Here is a 14848-nt window from a genome sequence, read left to right as displayed (position 1 = left end):
ACCTCTATTCAAAGAGGCAAAGGGAAAAAAATAAAACTGAATGTCAAACAATTTAAGAGAAATATAGCTGATATACTCATGAGGATTGAGGCCAGAGGGAGGAACAATTTGCTCCTATGTCAAATTAATCCACACTTTCAAGTCATTACAGGATGTATCAGAGATAATCCCGGCCCTGAGGTGTGCCACAGTTCTCTGCTCTTTCACCCCCTCTGCTGGTGAAAGAAGTCCTCAGGTCAAAACACCAGCAAGCACGGGGAGAAGGTGAAAAAATGAGACAGGTATTTTATACAGTCGTGCTTCTCAAACTTTTAACATTCACATGAATTGCCTGGGAAGCTTGGTAAAATGCAAATTACTCGGTAAATCTGGGCTTGGGCCTGAAAGTCTGCATTTCTGGTAAACTCCCAGGTTATACTGGTGCTTGGACCACACTTCTAATAGCAAAGCTAACATTAATGATATACCACCAGCAATTATCAGCACGAATGCCCCTTCCTGAGGTTACCTAATTTCACAGAAAACTGATCTCTTATGGTGTTTAAATAGCCCTACATCCAACAGTGGGTCCAATCCACAAAGGGAACTGTTTAAGTTCACTGGGACTATCTCTATAGTTGTCTCTGATTTACTTCTGTGCAAGTTTCATCACGCAATTGATTATATTAGAGTGTTGGAATCTAGTTAGCAAAGGTTGCAAGGCTTTTGTTGAATGAAAGCAAATTTTTAGTTTAGAAGATTCATTTAATCAACACTGATTTCTGAACAGGAAGCTGGGGCTTAAACAGAGCATGTGACTTGACTGAGGCCACACAGCTTATTGACAGCAGCCAGACTAAAATCTAATTACACTAACACTGTTTCATGCTGTCTGTCCAGATCATTTCCCATTTTCCCCTTTCTCTAAGGTGATCAGACTCATATCTGCTAAATCCCATAGATATTGAAGTCTTAAGAGGCGGATCACAAAGCTCAGTAATATGACATATACCTAGTAACTCATTCTTTTGAAAATTAGTGTCCAGGTCTCTTATCAATAGAGTTAGCCTTTAAATATGCATTGGATGAAAAAAGAAATATTAGACCTGGTCTTATTAGCATCTTGGATGTTTAATCCTCACTTTGCTCTATCTTTTCTTCCTGAATCCCATTTTAAACAACAGTCTTAATTGGCATTCTTAATTGAAAAGTCTTAATTGATATTCTTTAAAATTCCTCACCAAAATAATACAAATTAACTTCACATAGTGTTGATGAGAAGATCCCTAATGTTTTGAGTGAGTGATTTATTATTTGGGTAGACGAAAGAATGAATTGATTATTCTATTAAGATAAATTCATTATAACTAAATAGCAAAGAAGGGCTTATAAGACCCTCAAATAAGGCTATGCTCAAAGAGGTTGGCCATGGACTATATAATTTCACATTCTTTTGTCTGCAACATAAAAATTCACATCAGAGTACTTAAGTGATTTTCATTCCTGATCAAGAGTGAAGGTGAATTTCCAAACTTCCCTTTCCATTCTCAGCCAAAAAAAAAAAAAAAAACGCAAGAGTAAATAAAAAGTTTCCTGGTTTCTGAGTTCCCACCCAATATAAGCTTATTATGCAGATGAGCAAAGTGAGTGGGCGAGTGAAATCGTTTGTAACAAAAACCCATTATTCACAGATGAAAAATTTATATTGTCAGCGTAATATCTGCAAGGCTAAACACCACTGGAGAATATATAAAGGCAGTAAGCTTTGGTGCACAACTACAGAGCTCAGGACACTGCACACCAAACGAGGGCTCACTCTCTCTCCACCTGCTCTGTTCCACCTCCTGGTGTCAGAAGGTAAGAGTAATATTGAGTGATTGTAAGATTGTACCTTCTATTTAGGGTACAGTTAGCTAAGTTAGGGTACAACTATTCAGTTAAGTGTTCATAAGGGGGCAAAGTATTATGAATTAAAGTGCTGTTTTTTCAACTTATACTTTGTTATTATAATATGTGGGGCAGAATTGAAATGAAAAAGTGATGTAAAATGCATTTAAATAAACGTTAACATAATAAAGCCTCAGAGCGAGTCAAAGAAATAAGTCAATGAAAAGATATAAGATAGAAAGAAAAACAAAGATGCAAATCAAGGCACTTATTACAAAATTTAACTAATGAAAATTGTATTTTAAAAATCAGTGGTAACATTTTGAAAAACAGCTATTTTTCTTTGGATTCGATAAATGTGTATACTATTTTGAACAGAAGGCGCCTTTTAAACAGCAGAAATGTGCCCATTAAAGAGGTTATAATAGTAATTGAGCATTACCAATGAAAACGTATGGTTTTCCAGAAGAGCAAAATCAACATCATCATTCAAATATTCAAATTTCTGATAAGGCTATCAAAAAATCAAAGTCCATGAAATCAGCTCTTTGTAGATAAGACATAGCATATTTAGGGCAGAGAAGAAATGTCATCAGTTATTGGGAATTCTGTGGATGGAGCTGAGTAAAAGCACAGATTAATAATTACTATGTTTGGGGGACCAATAGTAATAAATAAGCTATCTAAAACATCTACATTCCAAAATGAAATTTTAGTAAATACCTTAAGAAAAAATATCAGATGTTCTAAAGTACCTATTTAAACTCTTAAGGACAAGGAACAATTTTACAAAGACCTTCAGTGGAGAAAATGATATCGTGTTTTTTGTGTTTCTTGGTTTTCACATCTCCCTGTCAAATTCAGGATCTTAGTTTCTCAACCAGGGATCGAACCTGTGGCCCCTGTGTTGGGAGCACAGTCTCTGGACCACCAGGGAAGTTCCATGTGGTATGTTTTTTTCACACATACTAATTAATACCTGTGAGAAGCAATTATCTAGCCAGTTTTAAAAGAATTTATTTGGCCTATGGCACCAGTATACTTAGGGATATACTATATAATATATGGCACCTTGCCTAGATCAAAGATTAATCTTTGCAAAAGACTTCCTATTTAGGAAATATGATTGGTACCACATCTCCTTTTAAATTTGAGTAGAAATGTATAGATTTTATTAAACTGCAGACTCTCTCTGTAGGCTAAAGCAGGGGTGGGAGAGTAATTGGAAAGTCTCTCCTTAATGAATAAGATTTTGATAACAAAATGATGCAAATGTTTGCTTTCTCAAGTAGCAGTATTAAAAAATCCTTATACTTAAATATTTCACAATTCTGTTGACTTTTACACAATGAATAAATAAAGTTTCAAAAAGCAATTGTTTATTTGAATAGAAATATTCTACCGCTTGGGGAGGACTTCAAACACTGACTTCTCTATGGTTGTTTCTTATATCAGCTCTCCCAGAAACTACCTGTTCCATATCTGCCTCCAGAGAATATAATAGAAGATATTGTAAAACCTTTAGGGACATTACATGAAAGCAATTATAGTTTTCAGTTGACTTTCCAACAGTGATGTAATCCTAAAGAGGAATGTTTGCTTTAATTTTTTATGTTTCTGAAAATACGAATTTATAATTAAAAATTGCAGTCAAAGACCCTGCCTATATATTTGGCAAGATTTCCAAAGTTTGCCAACTGTATAAACTGAAGCACAGAAACACACCAAATTAGTAACTGAATACTGATAAATGAAGGATGAACATGTAATGCCTATTGTGTTGCTTTATCTAATTGATCACTTAATCTTAAAGGCAATATTTCAAAGGGGAAAAAAAAACACCACTCCAGATATTTACAGTCCTCATGTTTTAGTGCCAAAGAAAGATAGGAAGTATGGCTAAGATGTTAAAGACAAGGTTGATAGTTTAAAATGATAATATTTGTAAAATACTCATTTCAAACCAAATGCCATTTGCTAAAAATACTCAGTCAAATTTTTAACAAATAAGCATAATCAAACTTGGATTGAAATCCCCATTTCTCAAAGTAAATATGGTCAGACTTGAAAGAAGCAGAGAGAAGTTTACAACAAACACTGGATTTGAGGTTGTCATTCAGAAAATAGAGGTGCTTGTCCTATGGGGCCGTTCTGCCCCGCACTCAGGCTGGTTCCACCCCACCCCATCCGCAGTACATCATCATGTCCTTGGCATCCTGTGGCCTCACGGGGCACCTGCTTGTGATGCAAGGTATCTTGCAACATGGTCTAGGGTGTCACTAGCAGTGAATGACACATCCTGGACTCAGTCCAATTATAAAACAACCTGGGGACTTTCAAGACTTCAGAAGCAAGCATTAATTTTCTTTATGACAGTGATCTCTTAGTTTCTTAGTTGTGATTGTTCAAGTTGCCAGAAGCATTAGTTCTTGTTGCAAATTGCTTGTCTTTAAAATGATTTTTTTTCCTTTAATTTAGAACAGGTCAAAGCACCCTAAAATACCTCAAATCTGTTGGCCGCTTTATAATTACAAAGTCTAGACCAAGTTACACTATTTAAAATATAAATGAATAATACATCTGAACCGACAGCTGGTATGCCAAGTTGTAGCCTGAGGCTGCTTTAAGATGGTTGAAATGCAGTATAATGTAAACGCTTGGAAGTGAAGGACTATTAATTGAAAGCCAGACTGATAGTGAAGAGGGTGGGATCATGGATAAGGTGCCATTCAAGCTAACCATATGTAGCATATCATCTACAGTGGGTATTTTCAATGTTTATCATGGACATTTTTAATTTCAAGTCTGGAAATGAGCCTTCCAATTATTAACAGAAGTGTCCTACACTAATGAAGACGTTTCATAGTGCTACACATCTTTTGTATTCTTTTTAGCCACCAAAAAAAAAACCTGCAAGAAAAATATAATATTTTAAATTAAGCTAGAAATATAATCAGAATACAATTGGTGACTAGTTTTTTCTTTCTACTCTCAATATTTACTTAGTCAAAACTGAACTAATTCAGCTGACACTTGTAAACATGGTTGAGTGTCTTTATGTCTCCTTTGACTCTGTGTTTCAACAGGCAGCAAAAATGAAAAGCCTTTACTTTGTGGCTGGATTGCTTGTAATGCTGGCACAAGGCAGCTGGCAACGTTCCCTTCAGAACACAGAGGAGAAATCCAGGTATTAAATCTTTAGATTTGAACTAACATAGCCCTATGCTTATTATACAGCCCAAGATAACAGTGACTAGTCAATAGGTCTCAGTAATTTGGAATAAACGCCCTACATAGTTGTCAGATGTTTAAAGTATCATTGTGATAAAGGCTTTCTTGGAGTACAGATAGGAGTAGGTTATTTCATAACCAAGGGAGTGGGGAATGTTGAAAAATATGATACATGGGAAATTATAGCTCTTTGAAACCTTTGGCTGATCCTGTCTGTCCATTCATTACTCACGCTGCATGGTAGATCTTTTTAATCATTCCCACCAACTTTTTCTTTTTATTTTAAAAAATTACATCATTTCCTACTAATTGTAAAATTAGTAAGAAATTTTACTTGCACATTCATGATAGATAATATGTATGTACTGTATATAAATACATCCCAGATCATTTACAGCTTTGCATTGTGTTTTTTCTCTTAGCATTTTATTGTTAGATTATTTTTATAACATTACAAATACCTATTAAACGTATGATATTTAACGACTACATACTATTCCATCTTATAAATGTACAATATTTATTTAGCTACCCGTCCTCTTTTGAATACTTAAGCGTTCTTCAAATTTTCCTACAAAAAGCCTGCCAATAACATTTTTCCTACATTTCTTACTATTTTCTGAGGATTTATTTCTAGTGGTAAAATAATTATGTCAAAGGATTTGAATGAGTTTAAATTTTTTTATAATATCTTGCCAACTTGCTTTCCAGAAAACTAATACACATGCACATTCCCACTGGCATTATAGAAATACTCCTCTCACAATATCCTCCCCGGTATTTAATCCTTGCTAATTTGACAGGTAAAAATAGTATCTCATTTCTATTTTGAGTCTTAATCATATTGAATATTTCCCCACATAGCCATGCCAGCCAACTGTTGATTATTGGCATGTGGCTTATCCACTACATAGTTTCAAATTAGCAAGTGGGCTTTTTCTCTTCTTTCTCTGAACTTTCAATTGTCTTTCCATTAGCTGCCACATAGCCAGGTGATGGAGCTACTTTTTTATGGCAATATATGCAAAACAGAATTTGGAATATAAATCTGCTGCCCAAACAAAAATGATTTGGGGCGCTTCACTCTTTTAAAATATTCAAGGCGTGTTGCTCTCTTCTGGCATTATTAACATAATGAGTAGATGAATTTGTTGAAAAAAGATTTATTTAATCCTATTTCAGAAAAAGAGAAGCCAGTTGAAAAATCAGTTGCTAGAATTCCAAATCAGAGTACATTCAACTCTGGTAAAACCATGGGATTCCCATGGCAAATTAAGGTCTTTCTGAACTGCCAACTAAAATGCTTGGGGAACCTGTCTTCCAGCTTCATGTGGTTCCATATTTTGTAGAGAAGCTGCTCCTCAAGTGAATCTGCTCTTGAGGAGAGATGTAGTTGCACCAATCGCTGTTCTTCACAGTTCATTCCCAGCTCCCCAGACCGACCCACTAGGCGATCCGGATCAGATGAGTGAAGACAAGCGCCACTCACAGGGCACATTCACCAGTGACTACAGCAAGTACCTGGACTCCAGGCGTGCCCAGGATTTCGTGCAGTGGCTGATGAATACCAAGAGAAACAAGTAAGAATTTGAACCTCATCAGAAGTGTATGCTCAAATGTATTACTTAAATATGTCTAAAATTCTTCCTGACTTTCTTAAGTTATCATACATATCAAATAATGCCCATAAACTCATTTGATTCTGATAATGTTTAAGCTTGGTGGTGCTAACCTCCATATTATGCCTTTGCATGTCCCACCCATCACCCCTTCAAAACTCTTGCTGCTAAGTCGCTTCAGTCGTGTCCGACTCTGTACGACCCCATAGACAGCAGCCCACCAGGCTCCGCTGTCCTTGGGATTCTCCAAGCAAGAACACTGGAGTGGGTTGCCATTCCTTCTCCAATGCATGAAAGTGAAAAGTGAAAGTGAAATCGCTCAGTCGTGTCCGACTCCTAGCGACCCCATGGACTGCAGCCTACCAGGCTCCTCCCTCCATGGGATTTTCCAGGCAAGAGTACTGGAGTGGGGTGCCATTGCCTTCATTACCTACCCTCAAATGGGACATAGACTTTAAATAATTTTCCCAACTTTGGTCTTAGCAATATTTACTCTGTTGCCCATTTTATTTTAAAATTGAAAGCTGACTTTTGTGAAACTGCAATGTTAGGAATCTAATTCCTGACCAAAAGACAAGAGCAAATTCAACATTCTCTTGTAGGGTTCAAACTCATGACTATGATCACATTCAAAATATCCTCTAGCCAAGTTCATCACGGTGAGAAATGGAAACAGATGCAGTCTTTTTCTTGTAGAATACAATCCAAGATACACATTAAAATTACAGCCTAGCAGCACAGCATAAAGAGAGAAGAAGGCACATAGGAACACAAGCCTATCGTAAGGCATACATTTTAATGTTGAATTTCTTTGACAGTGTTGGGGTTTTTGCTGCATGAGGCTACTGGAGGAAATCAGCCACAAGGGTTTCACAGGGATGGTGGAATTTCACAATTTCTTTGGAGGGTGGCCCACAAAGGGAGGGAGTTATGCATGCAAAGTAGCTGAAGAAATCTAAAAATCAGGAAAAGGGAATATATTTGTCTGGATAGAATGGAGAAGGGTAGAGAGAAAGAGAGAAACTAGCAAGAAGAATTAAAGAGGATTGTTGACCAAAAATTCATAAAGTGGAGAGTACAGGAAAGATGGTGATCATGGTCAAAGAAGACACCAGAAGTTCTTGCTAAGGATTACAGATGGGGCTTCCCAGGTGGCTCAGTGGTATTGAATCCACCTACCAATGCAGGAGACATAAGAGATGCAGGATCGGTCCCTGAGTCAGGCAGATCCCCTGGAGGAGGAAATGGCAGCCCACTCTAGTATTCTTGCCTGGAAAATTCCATGGACAGAGGACCCTGGCGGGTTACAGTCCATGGGCTCACAAAGAGTCGGACATGACTGAGCTACTGAGCATGCATTGGTGAAACAGGAGAAATCGCAAATTTGAAAAAATGCAAACTGTCTTCATTTCTAGAGAGACAATGTCACAACTTGGCGAATGAACGTAAAATAATCCTAGCTCCCAGGTGGTTTCTGTTGTGTTTAAGATGAAACCTTCCAGGGCTTATATATGATGGAGCAGCTGACCATCTTTCTGGTCAACCCCTTCCATGAGGCATTCTGTACACACGTGAGGGTGATGTAAGGTCATTCTCTTAGCTTTCCTCACTGCTAGATCATCATACATTTCCTTTAATCCATTCTCCTGTGGTCCTTTCAATGACATTTTGTGACACTCCTTTGCTTTCCTTCGATTCAATAAACTAACTCTGACCCCATGTGTTGGAGTAGGAAACAGAAACCCACTCCACTATTCCTGCCTGGAAAATTCCATGGACAGTGGAGCCTGGCAGGCTACAGTCCATGGGGTCCCAGAGTGAGCGACGGAGTACGCACACACGGCCCCAGATGTACAAATGACAAGCTGCTGCTTTGTCTGCAAGTGGCATGGCACAGTAGATGGCCCTCACACTTTTGGACTGAAGTAAGGGCAGCTTTAAGAATTAATGACACAGACAAGCGGAAGAGGTGAAAATGGGTCACTGGGTGGAGTGAGGGAGCTTAGCCTCCCTTAATTGTCGTTAGACTGCCCCCATCAACCTTCACTCCCAATAATTAATGTAGCTTTCTGGTGAGTCTCCTACACACCCTCATCTCCCCAAATCTCCCTCTAAGCCCCCTCCACACAGAATCCAGAACCCGAAGCTGCCATTGCTTATAGGTGAGAACCATATTGCTAAAGAGACAGATCTTCAATTTAACTTTCACATTTCTTTCAGGAATAACATTGCCAAACGTCATGATGAATTTGAGAGACATGCTGAAGGGACCTTTACCAGTGATGTAAGTTCTTATTTGGAAGGCCAAGCTGCCAAGGAATTCATTGCTTGGCTGGTGAAAGGCCGAGGAAGGCGAGAGTAAGTCTGTACATCCTTATTTAATTTTTTTTTTTTTTTTTTGCCTGATGCTGAAAACTTAGATTACAGTTATCCATAAATGGATCTGCATTATGAAGCCATTAATATAGTCTCACAAAGTAAGGGACTAACTCCTGTTGGTGGGAGACAGTTTATAAAAGTCTCATCTGTTTCATCTTTGAGAGCAAGTATTAATGATAGCGTCACACAGGTTACTATTTATCCTCCATTATTAGTTGCGTTAAAATTAGGTATTAATTTACCAGTCCAGGATACTTCTGAGGATAAACAGAGTACTTCTGATAACTACACCAGGAAAATAAGCTTAAATTAGGACTGTCCAAAAAAACTAGGGATAAGGGAAGAGAAGAAATAATGCTGAAAACTTAGTTTCATTTTAAATATTCACATAGTTTATGTGTTAGTAAGTATTCAGGTAAAAATGCGATGAAGACAGGAAGGAACTAAAGATGTTTAATGAAATGACGTTCAAAACAAAAATATGTGGAAACATTCAACTATTTAATGATGTATCCATTTTTTATGAGACTACCATAGAGATAATCATTAAATTATTACAGTTGAAAATGAGCCTAAACCTTTAGGTACTTCCTTGGATCTTACCACAGCCAAACAGACCCACAGATCAAACAGACCATCTCATTTTCTTGTGACCATTTTGATTGACTTTGAATTATGAAAATCAAGAAATTCATGTTACACTCTATTTTTATCTTTAGTAGGTTTTTTTTTTTTTTTTTGCCATACCTTATGGCGTGTGGGATCCTAGTTTCCCAACCATGGATCAACCCAGGCCCCCTGAAGTTGGAAACACAGAGTATTAACCACTGGACCATCAGGGATGTCTTTAGTGAGATTTTCAACAAACGTATTGAGATTTTAAGGAGCTCTCAAGACAAAAGGGAACTAGTATTGTCACTGATTTTTAAAACAGCAGCAATAAAATTTATAAAATCAATGGGAAAATAGTCACACAAGATTATTTTATAGTGTTTTAAAGAGATACCCCAAATTCTGTTAAACAAACCAGAGGAAATATCTAATATAGACTAAGGTTTAATCGCTTAAGACTGTACTTGACAGGCTGTTTTGCTCACCATTAGTTTTATAGGATATATTATATTTTTCTGAATATGCTGCTGCTGCTGATAAGTTCCTTCAGTCGTGTCCGACTCTGTGTGACCCCAGAGAGGGCAGCCCACCAGGCTCCCCTAACCCTGGGATTCTCCAGGCAAGAACACTGGAGTGGGTTGCCATTTCCTTCTCCATTATCTGAATACAGTCAAATCAATAGTTTCAATAATAAGTTTTATGTTGACAATACGCTAAAATCTTAGAAGCAGCTGGAATACAGAAAAGGGCTTTGTTTCAGGTCCTGGCTCTGCACTTGTCTACTTAATTCCCTTTCTGACATTCAAGTTATGAGGCTTTTTGTGGTAAGCCCTCTGTAAATAGAAACATATGGTTTTCTCAGTGACCCTTACACAGGTTACCAGTAGCAGGCAACCAATAAGCATTTCTTTGAAATGTTTAACCAAATGCTGATTTTACCCCTCCATTTCTCAGTTTCCCAGAAGAAGTCAACATCGTTGAAGAACTCCGCCGCAGACACGCGGATGGCTCTTTCTCTGATGAGATGAACACCGTTCTCGATAGTCTTGCTACCCGAGACTTTATAAACTGGTTGCTTCAGACGAAAATTACTGACAGGTGACTGTATTTTGGTTCATCCCTGAAACCATCAAAACTTTCATAGGTATTATCATACTGCTATAGGTTGTTGCTACATGAAGGAGAGAGTCTTTACTCTCTTGGTATACAATCAAAATTATGAATCATTCAAGAGTATATTATTATATTTGTTTTTGATCATTACAATTTTATCCTTTCACTCATTGATTCCAAATACTTTTCCTGAATGTTGGTAAGGGACAAGTCATTAGGAATACAGGTATGGAGATGTTAAGCTGGTCATATATTAATAATATTGCAAATTGCTCTATATGTTGAAATTATAGCACAAAGGAAAATGCCAGTATATATGATACTTAAATACTTAATGCAATAAGTGTAGAAGTAAAATTTAAATGCCAGGATTAATAGGTATGTAATAGGTTGGTTGTAATTACTTTTTATAATTATCTATACACTTTATATTTCTCGCTAGGGACAAGTTAGGATAAGCCATCTTTGAAGGTAAATATTTGAAGAGTTCAAAACACAAACAGATGCATAAAATGAGAAGATGAACAGTCTTCATCAAAATAAATCATCGAAACATTTTCTGGCTAAGTTAACTGTATCATCTATGTATTATACTATGTTAAATAATCATTGCTCTCTTTTTTTTTTAATTTCTAGGAAGTAAGTGTGTCATTCATTACTCAAGATCATCTTCACAATATCACCTGCCAGCCATGTGGGATGTTTAAAATTTTAAGTTCTGTAAATTTAACAGCTGTATTCTAAAGCCATATTGCTTGCATGCAAATAAATAAATTTTCTTTTAATATTGTATAACCAAAAGATTATAAATTGAATACACCATTGTCAAAATAGTGCTAAAATATCAGCTTTAAAATATAATTCAGAATTCTATTTCTTTTCTTCTGCTAATCTGCTTAGCAATGAAATTATTTCTCTGTGATATAATTTGTATATATAAATTACTCCAATCACAACATATTTGCATTCTAATAAGATAAGGGGGAGGACTGGTAGCCACAGTTGTGAGATGGGAAAGAGAATTTTCTTCTTGAAACTTTTGTCATAAAAATGCTCAGCTTTCAGTATATAAAAGATAAACTAAATAAAAATTTCAAGCTTCTTCATCAATGTCTGTATTCTCTCTTCTTTATGGTCCCACTCTTTCCAAATACTCCTGCTTCCTAAGTTGGTAAGCCATAAGCCAAATCTGATGCACAGATATGGTTTCATGTTTTAAATTACTTCACAGTACTTTAATGCTTTCAGCCAACATCAAAAAACCAAGGTACTTTATATTAAAATGTTGATTTCTCATGTTTCTTGAAAAATTAGATCATCAGGCAAAATTAGACCCACAAACCAAATCTCTTCTAAAGATAAATACCAGTTGCCTCCTTCTGAAAGGTCACATGAGTTTCAACTCACTATTTTGCCCTCTACACACACACACACACAAACACACACACACACACACACCTATGTATGTTACACATTTACATCCAGGTAATACGCATAAGTAGCCACTATCCCTGGCCCAGTTAATTTTTATATCTTATTTGCCTGGCACCTGCAGACATTTAAGTTTGTCTATCATACCTTGTACTTTCATCTCCCTGTCCTGCAATGTCCAGTATTTTGGGCCAGTCTGGTGCTCATTGCCATGTTAGGGGTATTTTTTTTGCTGTATACAGACAACATTGCCAACTCTCTTTCTCTCTTGTATTACACAGATATAATAATCACATAACATTGTGTATACTTATGGTGAAAAACTTGTCAATCTGATGGGGTTTCACTCTTGACACCAAAAGTTAAAACTCAAGCAAAAAATTCCTAAGGAAAAGGACACTTTAAAATGCCAAGCGTTCTGAATCATAATGAAGACCTATACCAGATGTTAATATTTACGCACCCAATAACACACTAACCACTTTCATAAAGCAGAAACTACATGAGATTCAAGAAGCAATAGAGATAAACTGATAAAAGGAAATCTAAACCCTTTTCCCTTAACACAAGATAGAGGCAGGAAAGCAACAGAGACCTAAATAGCATAATCAATAAGATAGATCTCATAGGCCTAAACTGAACTATAAATTCTGATGAAAGAGGATACACATTTTCCAAAATGCAATGGAAAAAGTCACAAAAATTGACCACATAGTTGGCCACAAAGAAAACCTTAGTTATAAAAAAATTGTGTAAATTTCTCAGTTTGGAATCATTCAGACCATAATGAAATTAAGTTAGAAATAAAAAACAAAAGAGAGCTTAAAAATTTACAACCACTAGAAACTGGGCAATCACTTCTAAATAAACCATGGATCAAAGACATCATAAAAGAAATCTAAAAATGCTTTTGTATTCTATTATAATGAAAACATAAATACAAATGATAGATATAACTAAAACAGTATTTAGGAATAAAACATAGCTTTAAATGTATTTGTTAAGAAAGAAGAAAATTTGAAACTCAATAGCCTCAGTTTTTAACTTCAAAAAGTTGAAGGAAAAAAGGACAGCAAGCTTCAAAATGTAAAAGAATTATTTTTAAAAATATAGGAGAAAAATAATAAAATGGAGAAAATTTGGCACTAAAAATTAGCAAAGCCAAACTTAGTTCTTTGACTAGATTAATAAAATTAAGAAACCCCTAGCAAGACTAGGCAAGGAAAAAAAAGGAGGAAACATTAAAAATATCTATAATGAAAGCGGGCCTCTCTAAAGAGCTCTCAAACAATAAAAGAATAATAAGTATATTGTACATAAAAATTATATGCCTGGTAAATTTGACAACTGGATAAAATGAACAAGTTCCTTTGAAAAATGTTACTTAAATAGACATAAATAGGAAGAAAACCTTAATTGTCCTCTGTTATGGAAATTGAATCTGTTATTTTAAAAACTTTTCCAGAAAAAAACCCTAAGCCCAGATAGCTTAACAGGTGAATTCTTCTAAATAGTTAAGGAAGAAAAACACCGATATTACCTAAGTTCTTCAAAATAAGGAGCAAATAAAAAATATTTCCAGGTCACTTTATAAGACCAGTATAACCTTGGTGAAAAATCTGACAGAGTTTATAGAAACGGAACACAATAGATCAATCTGACTCATGGACATAGGTTAAAAAAAATTCTATACAAAACATTAATGAATCAAATCTAGCAATATATAAAAGAAATACTGCAGTACAAACAAATAAGGAGTAAGAGAAAACAGCAATATGTAAAAATGAATTGGGAAACAACCATTGAAACAGATGAAATTGAAACAAATGTTAGACGGTTGAGAATGTCTATGATATATTAACATAAAATATATTTGAAAACCTAGAAAAGATAGATAAAATTAAAAAAATGTAATTTGTAAAAATTGACACTAGTACAGATACAAGAGCTTAAATAAACCAATTTTCATAGAAGAAATGGAAAAAGAAATCAAAGAACCATCTCATAAAAAGTCACCAGGTCCAGATGGTTTTGCATGGAAATTTTATCAAACTTCCAAAGAAGCTGGTAGTCACAATACTTCATAACTTATTCCAGAGGCTAAGGGGAGAAAAGAAGAAAAAGAATTTTCAAAGTCTTTTTATAAAAAGAACATAAAATTGATACCTAAACTTGATAAAGATAGAAGAAAAAAAAAACAGAAAATTATAATCTAATTTCACATATGAGGCTGATTTAAAAATCCTAAAAATCCCAGAAAATAGAATTCAACAGCATATTAAAAATATTAGATAGCTAATTGGAAGTTGCTATACAGCAACCAACACAATATTGTGGAGGAATTATCCTCCAATTAAAAATACATTAAAAAAATAATTCACTAAGCTTGAATTTAGTTTATTCCAAAATTATCGAGAGTGGTTCCATATTAGAAAACCAATTAATATAATGTACCATATTAAGAGATCTGAAAAGAAAAAAATTATCATTTATCTCCACACAGGCTGCATATAAAAATATAATAATAAAGAATTAAAGTGTTGGGCTTCCCTGGTGGCTCAGACAATGAAAAATCTGCCTGCAATGCAGGATACCTG

At 35.5% G+C, this 14848-nt stretch overlaps 1 protein-coding gene across 2 annotated transcripts; it reads left to right on the top strand.

Moving 5' to 3' along the window:
* On the top strand, window positions 1747-11930 carry GCG (glucagon). 2 transcript variants are annotated; one of them, XM_005676044.3, is made up of 6 exons: window positions 1747-1836; window positions 4953-5053; window positions 6516-6677; window positions 8937-9074; window positions 10662-10805; window positions 11457-11930. In XM_005676044.3, exons 2-6 carry the CDS (start codon window positions 4962-4964, stop codon window positions 11461-11463), a joined length of 543 nt encoding a protein of 180 aa, XP_005676101.1. In that variant the 5' UTR covers window positions 1747-1836; window positions 4953-4961; the 3' UTR covers window positions 11464-11930. The 2 variants fall into 2 exon arrangements, with proteins under 2 accessions (XP_005676101.1, XP_005676102.1); XM_005676045.3 differs by lacking the exon at window positions 11457-11930 and having other exon boundaries at window positions 10662-10809.

This window comes from Capra hircus, chromosome 2, assembly GCF_001704415.2.
Source record: "Capra hircus breed San Clemente chromosome 2, ASM170441v1, whole genome shotgun sequence".
NCBI lineage: Eukaryota > Metazoa > Chordata > Mammalia > Artiodactyla > Bovidae > Capra > Capra hircus.
This window is presented reverse-complemented; position numbering and strand designations above follow the sequence as displayed.